The sequence below is a fragment of the Eretmochelys imbricata genome, chromosome 3 (genome assembly GCF_965152235.1).
Source record: "Eretmochelys imbricata isolate rEreImb1 chromosome 3, rEreImb1.hap1, whole genome shotgun sequence".
Classification (NCBI taxonomy): Eukaryota; Metazoa; Chordata; order Testudines; family Cheloniidae; genus Eretmochelys; species Eretmochelys imbricata.
In genome coordinates, this window is record NC_135574.1 from 191,327,994 (window position 1) to 191,335,469 (window position 7,476).

Genomic DNA, 7,476 nt, shown 5'->3' on the forward strand with positions numbered 1-7,476 from the left:
CCCCATATTGCTACATTTACTCAAACTGAGTAGTATTTACTCATGTGTAGACCCATTGACAAATGCTATAGGTTACAGAATCAAGCCTAAGGACCTGAGATCCTGCAATGAGCGCTCTCTGTGCAGACAGATCCCTGTACCAATATAGAGGTCATTGCTGGACTGGGGCTCCAATCCTGCAAACACTTATGCACATGCTTTATCACACTGAAGTCAAACAGGACTACTAATATGCTTAAAGATAAGCTTGTGCATAAGTATTTGCACTATCAGACCCTAAATTGGTAAAATTCATCTTTCTGTCCTTCCCAAAGCAGGCACGGCTCTATGAACAAAAAAGGGAATTCCTATGTGCTCTCAACAGAGCATCGAGGCTCAGCAGTCTGTTTCTCTGTTGAATCTCCTGTAATACAAACAATTCCAGATAATTACATCATGAATTTTTAAGTAAATAAAGACAAAAGGCAGAAGTATTTTTGCATGGAGGTTATGATGTATAATAACTGCCCTCTAACAGTGAAGCAAGATGATGCCATTGAACTTCAGTTTACATTCTTGGATCTCTGTCAAGATACTAATTCAGTAGTTTTAGTACAGTTAAGCGGCAACCCCAAATGCTCAGCAGACAGGAAAGAAAATTGCTAGGAGTCTCTGGCTCACACATTTTGGGCATCACTCTTATGATGATTTTTCAAAATGAGGAGTGCAATGATTTTTTTGGTGCATGTAAATTAAAAATTCATGTAAATAAAGCAAGGGCTCTAAAGTAAAGCTATACAAATCAAGATATTAATAATAAAGCTAAGACTCCCTCTTTAATTCACTCTATTACATTTAGGTTTTCCAGGTAGCTTATATATTGCACCACCAGTATTTTAACGTCTAAACACAAAAAATTATATTCAGCCTTATTACAAATGACATTGTTTCTGTGCGTTTAAGACAGGCTTTTTATGTTGTTTGAACAGTTTATAGAGGTTAAATGTAAGACAACAGTGAAGCATAATTTTCCCCAGGAAATTAACTACCAAAGTCATCTTCCCTTTTCAAATTTAAGAATAGCAAAATCACATCATTAATATATCGAGAACCTACTACCCTATTTACAGATAAGCCACTCTTAAAAAGCAAAGGCATACATCAAACACTTATCTTTAATTAATGATCAAATTATCTGAACCCCAATTAAAAAATGGTTTCCAAACTAGATTAATTATAGAAATCAGGTAACACTAGGCTTCACACATTGAAATGTATGTTTTATTCCAGCCTAAAACATTAACATTCAATGTTAAATCAACATTCAACATACCAATCTTTATTAAACTTATACATTGAAGCCATCAGGCCACTAACAAATGAATTCTCTCTTCCAATAAAGTTATCAGACTAATACACCACTGATAACTGAACTAGTCCTACAGTCAATCTGTTAAAGATCAGCTGTTTGAAATAAACTGGCAGATCAAACACACAATCTACATTTTATCAAATTTTGCCCTACTCTCCACCCCAAATATTGTACTGGGGGAGGGATGATAGGATAGCATATGTATGCAGAATTGTTGTAGCCCTGTTGGTCCCAGATATTAGAAAGACACACAAGGTGGGTGAGGTAATATCTTTTATTGGACCAACTTCTGTTGGTAAGAGAAGCTTTCAAGCTTAAACAGAGCTGAAGTTGGTCTAATAAAAGACATTACCTCACCCTCCTTGTGTCTCAGGATAATAATGATTAACATAAGTAAACAATGCAAAACATGCACTGCTCAAAACATGATGTTAAAATTACAAACTTGACCAAACCAGCTAGTAAAGTGATTTTAACAATCAAGAGTTGCCTGAGGTTAACTTGTAATCTGATTTACTCATGTCTCCAGGCCGTCAGGCCTACTGACACTTGGGTTTATAACTAAAATATTTCTCAAAAATAGTGATGTTGATCATAGCTAAGTTGCAAGGGTTTACAGCAAGAAAAAAGGGGGCACTAAAACACATGTAAACAGAGACAGATATGTATGTATGTATTTTAAAAATGAACAACCTCTATGATCAGGCTTCTCAGGAGTTAAAAAGGAAATGAGTCCTAAGGCAGTACTTGTAAAATGCTCTATATTTCACTCCATCACAGTAAGATCTGCCTCTAAACTGTGTATACATTAATATCTAAATGGCGTTTATTAAATGTAAACCTTTTCAAACTTGCTTCTAGTCACAGATTTAGACAGATACGTTTATTAAACGACCCAGCATCTCCATACCAAAGGTATTTGATGAAGTTGGTTTATTTATTAAGCACTGCCTACGTACACAACATTACAAAACACGGAAGAGATACTGGGCCTGCCCCCGACAGCTTAGCTAGAACCGGTTCCAAGAGATGCCCAAGGCCTGCTACACAGGACGTGAAAGATGCTTTGTACCGGATTGGGCTGGGGTGGGGTGAAGGGCCTACCCCCCAGGGCCGCAAGAGTGCGGGGGGCCCCCCAAGGTAACTCCCACTTGTGATGCGGAAACTTTGGAAGGAGGCAAGAGCCAAGTCTCAAGATCTGAAACACCAGGGAGCTCGCCGGCCCAAGAAACCGTTTCAAAGCAGGGACAGACGCGTGTCAGGGCCGGGTCCCCCGCAGCCAGCCCCGTCAGAAAATAGCGACACAAGACTGTTGCCCAGCCGAGGACCTCACTCTAAGGGTGGGGGGCGGATCATCCGCCCAACCAGAGCCGCCTTGCCTGCTCACAGGGACCCTGCCCAGGCCTGGCCTCCAGCTCCTCAGCCACGGGAGCAGCTCGCAGCCAGCTCTTCGCCCGGCAGCGCTAGGCCTCGCTGCGGCTTCCCAGGCCGCGATGGAAGGAGCGGACTAGGCGGCCCCGGGAGGGGCCCTTGGGGGAGGCCCGGGAGCGTTACAAGGAGGCGCGACCTCGCTGCGCTGAGGGGCCCAGGCGGGGAGAGTTGTGACCCCGCCCGGGGCCCAGCCAGACGGATGGTCCCTACCCCGTACGGAGGGGTCTCCTCAGCCCACCCCCGCTCTCCAGGAGGCCCAGCCGGGCGGGAAGGCCGTTATACCCCGGCGGGGGGTCCCGGCCGGGCGAGGGGGCGGCCGCACTTACTCTCATTTAACACCTCCAGCAGCTCGGCGCAGCTCTCACACATTGTTCATTAACAGCAGCAGCCGCCGCCGCCGCCTCCTCCCGACCATTGATTGATCCACTCGGTGCTGATTGATGATTGATGGGGGGCCGGGCGGGGGGAGAGGGGCCGGCCTGGGATCCGGGCGGGGGGAGGGGGCGGCTGATCAATGCAAATGAGCCTGTGGCGGCGGCGGCGGCGGCGGCGGGGAGGAGAAGCCGAGTCACTCACTGGCTCCCAGGGACTCCACACGCCGCCATTTTGCTGTGGGGGAAGGAGGAGGGGGGCAGGGCGCTCGGGCTCAGCTCGGCTATTTCCGACCAGGCAGGGGACGGAGGCAGCCGAGTCCCGCCGCCCTCGCCCCTCCCTCCGGGGCCGGCCCTCTACCCCTCCCACCCCGGACGGAGCGGGGGGGGGGGGGGCGGAAGTCGGGGCCGGAAGCGTAAAATGGCGTCGGCTGCAGCTGCTCCTGGCTCAGGCTGCCCCTCCCCCACCCGACTACCAGCCGAGTGCCAGGGCAGGGGGGGCTCCCCACAACCCCCCCCACACCCGAATGCCAGTGCCCGCGTGGGGGCTCCCCTCAACTCCCTCTCCCCCACCCGCGTGCCCTCCATGGCTTCATTGAAGAGCGAGCTGCTCTGCCAAACGCACTGGCTGCCTGGAGCCATTTAATTTCACGATTCTTACTCCTGTCATCAGTGAGAAATCTAACATTTTTAGAAAAAAGTCAGTCTTTGGAACAATATTTTATTTCTTTAACACTTCAAAAAATTTTTTTAAAAAGAAACCTAAAGTTTACACGGGAATCTAGTACTGACATCTTGCCTTTGCAGCTACCCATGTGCAGTCACTTGCCCTAATCACATATTCAGTCTAAGTCTCTCAACCCACGCGTTCATTTAAGACATGACTTTTCAGATAAACCTTGCAGTTTTCAGTACCTGAAGAGGGCACCTATAGCCTGAATGTACCTTTACCAAAACGTACGTCTATTGCAGGTATCACATGGTCTCCGTTGACTGCTCTTTCCCAAAACCCAGTATTTTCTACATTTTAAAAACTGCTTTTTCATTCATGTTGTTGCACCCCATGGTGAAGTAGTGTATTGTTCTACATAGATTTACATAACCGATATTCACAGGCTATGTGCCAAAGAATAGATGCAATGCAAAAGTTGGGATTTTGTGGGCCCCACTCTGCTTGTTGACATATATGACCATCGCCATGTTGTTGGAGAGCAGTTGGACAGAGCAGGAGTAGAGGAGTTGCGGGCCAGGCAAATGGTGTAGAGTTTGAGGACATTGATGGACATTCTCACTTCCCTAAGCAATCAGAGGCCCTGGGCCATGTGGCTTTCCACATGCACTCTCCAAAATGCCTAAATCAGTGAGCTATGACTGGAGAGCTTGGAGAAAATCTCTGCTTGGTTACCCCACACGTGTGCATTTGTCTCTTCATATTGAGGGAGAGGTGGACCGGATATTAAACCCATATACTGGCCAGATTTGACAAGGGCCAGACGGTACTGCTTGGGGGTCCTAGGCTGGGAAGCTGGTGATTAGAGAGCTTGCGTGTAACTGCATGTGGGTGTATCCCCACTTGTGTGAATGTTGGTGAAAGTGCAGACTGGAAGGCTCTGCAGCTTGTCACAGAAGTAGTGTGAGAGGGAGCCCAAGCTATTGGATCAGGGGGCTCAGTGGTACCTCAGTTCCAGGTGGCACCCTGCAGGGAACCCATCACATGCGGTTCTCTGTGAAGGAGTCAAAAGTTTTGTCTAGAGGAACGGTGGGTGAACATAGAAGCGGTAGAGATGGTAGACTGCGGCAGATGGCGGTGAGGTTGCTCAGGTTAGCATTAGGGGTAAGATTGGTATGTTTTTCGGGGGTGGGGCAGGAGGAGGATTGGTTTTGCCTACAAGTTGGGCAGGGGTGTAGAGGCCCAGGGATCAGAGGGTGGCTCTGGAGTCTTTTAGGGAGTGAAGGGATTTATCAGTCTTGTCACTGAAAAGTTTGTGGTTATCGAAGGGAAGGTCTTCAAGGGGAGTCTGGACCTTCTTAGGGAAGCCGCTGGATTGTAGCTATGAGTCGCAATAGAGCACCACCCCAGAGGCCAGCGATCAGGAGGTGGTAGCTGTGGCGTCCTCTGCAGCTTTAAATGAGACATCCATGAGCGACTGAAAGTCCTGTTGTTTCTTCAGGGGAAGGAAGTCGAGGAACTCTGAGCTTGGTATATGAACGGGAATCATACTTGGCCAGGATAGCTTGGTAACTGGTGATACGGAATTGGAGGCCCACAGAAGAGTGAACCTTACATCCGATAAGGTCAAGTTTTTTGGCTGCCTGGTCGGGGGGATGGAGTGAAGGTGTTGTTAGGGGACACGCTCCATGACCACCAGGGAATTCAGAAGCAGGTATTGAAAGAGAAAGTCCATATCCTTGGGCAGCACAGAGTAGTGGCATTCAGCCCGCTTAGGAGTAGATGCAGGAAGCCACTGTATGCCAGGCTGCCTGTGGAGGCTGAAGGATGGCATTAGGAATGGGTAAGGTAGTATGAGGAGGACCTGGAAGCTGAAGACTATCCAGGAACTGGTCCTGTGGGTCCTGGACATCCTCCATGGGAAGGTTGAGGACAGTGGCTACATGATGAAGAAGGGCCTGATATTGAGCATGGTCGGCTGGAGGCAAGAGAGAGGGAGGGATGAGTGCGTAGTTGGGTGAGGAAGAGGCACCAGTAGGGACCTACAGGGCCTACAGTTCCGGCAACGCCTGTGGCATGAGCAGATCGGGCGGAGCAAGGATGTCCGAATGAGCACTGTAGGCGGTGGATGGAGAGCGTTGACGGGTAGGCAAATCATGGGTTGGCAAATTGCCCGGAAGCTGGTGGGTAGGGCTGCCATCTGGGGTGGCAATGGGCTGACGAGAAGGCAGGATCCGCATCAAAGAGTCAGTCCGAGTCTGATTCCGGCAGAGGCGGAACCGTTGTAGCAGCGGGAGGCAATGGAAGGTGGTCCATCAATAGGAAAGGCTCCTCAGCTGGGGACAGAGGACCAACGGTAGCCGCCAGTGCGGGCCGCAGTGTGGAGCCAGCAAATGGGAGCATCAGCTCAGCCATAGCAGTCAAGGGGGACAGGTGTTCTGGTGTGCACAGAACTGAGTGGGAGAGACCAGATAGTCCCAGTGAAGTGAACAGCAGTGGAGGCAAGGGCTGGGGAGCAGTCACCAGGGCCGAGGTTGATGTTGTCGGAGCACGGTGCCTGGACTTATGCTTCGAGCGAGACTTCAGGCACGGCTCAGGGAGGAAACGCTGCACTTGTGGGCGGACTCCATTGGGGGAGCCACCCTTGTGCCCATGTGTACTTCTTATGCACACGATGCTGTTTGGGCAGATGCGGCGGTGCTGCCAGTGCCAGGCAGGACGGGATGGGAGCTGGACTGGCTGCTGGGGTGGAGCAGTGGTCCGACGGATCCATTGGTGCCTGATTCTGTGGCGCACAAGGGCACATTGTTTCTTGCATCAGGAACTTACCGCAGCGAAGCTCATGAGCTTCCTGGGTTCGGAGCGGGAAGGAGCTGCAGATAGAGCAGCACACAGAAACATGAACTTCACCGAAGCAATAGAGGCAGCATTGATGCTTGTTGCTCACAGAAAATGAGCAAGGGCAAAGAAGCACAGTACTTAAACCTGGCTTGCCTGGGCATAATCCCCGGCTGAGGAAGAGTCCCGCCAAGGGGGAAGGCTTTGATTCCAATTCCTAATCTAACAAATGGATTACTAACAAGCTGAGGAATGGGGAAAAACGAGGATGGACAACTATACTATGAAGAACAATATACAGCAATAACAGGAGAAGCGCAGTACTCAAAGCAAGTTAAGACCACTGAGGAACAGGTGTTTCAACTCTGGCCATGCAGTCAGTGTAGATTTGTTCCTGTGCTTCTTTAGGGAGTTTCTTGAGCAGATGGTATAGTTTCTTTTGGTAATCCTCAGTGGGGTCAGAGGGTAATGGCCTGTACAATGTGGTGTCAGAGAGTTGTCTAGCAGCCTCTTGTTCAAATTCAGACCTATTCATGATGACTATAGCACCTCCTTTGTCAGCCTTTTTTATTATGAATGTCAGAGTTGTTTCTGAGGGTGTGGATGGCATTGTGTTCCGCACGGCTGAGGTTATGGGGCAAGTGATGTTGCTTTTCCACAATTTCAGCTTGTGTGTGTTGGCGGAAGCACTCTGTGTAGAAGTCCAGTCTGTTGTTTCGACCTTCAGGAGGAGTCCACGCAGAATCCTTCTTTTTGGTAGGAAGTTTCCTGTGGGTTAGTGTGCTGTTTGGTGGTGTGTTAGAAATATTCCTTGA

At 49.2% G+C, this 7,476-nt stretch overlaps 1 protein-coding gene across 4 annotated transcripts in view; it reads right to left on the reverse strand.

Moving 5' to 3' along the window:
- The window catches only part of USP34 (ubiquitin specific peptidase 34), a 274,188-nt gene extending 270,802 nt beyond the window's left edge, over nt 1–3,386 (reverse strand). For all 4 annotated transcript variants that reach the window (XM_077813985.1, XM_077813986.1, XM_077813988.1 and 1 more), the window contains exon 1: nt 3,109–3,386. In XM_077813985.1, the coding sequence (XP_077670111.1) occupies nt 3,109–3,151 (43 nt within the window). In that variant the 5' untranslated portion in view covers nt 3,152–3,386. The remainder of the gene's footprint in view (nt 1–3,108) is intronic.
- Between the last annotated feature and the right edge of the window lie 4,090 nt (nt 3,387–7,476).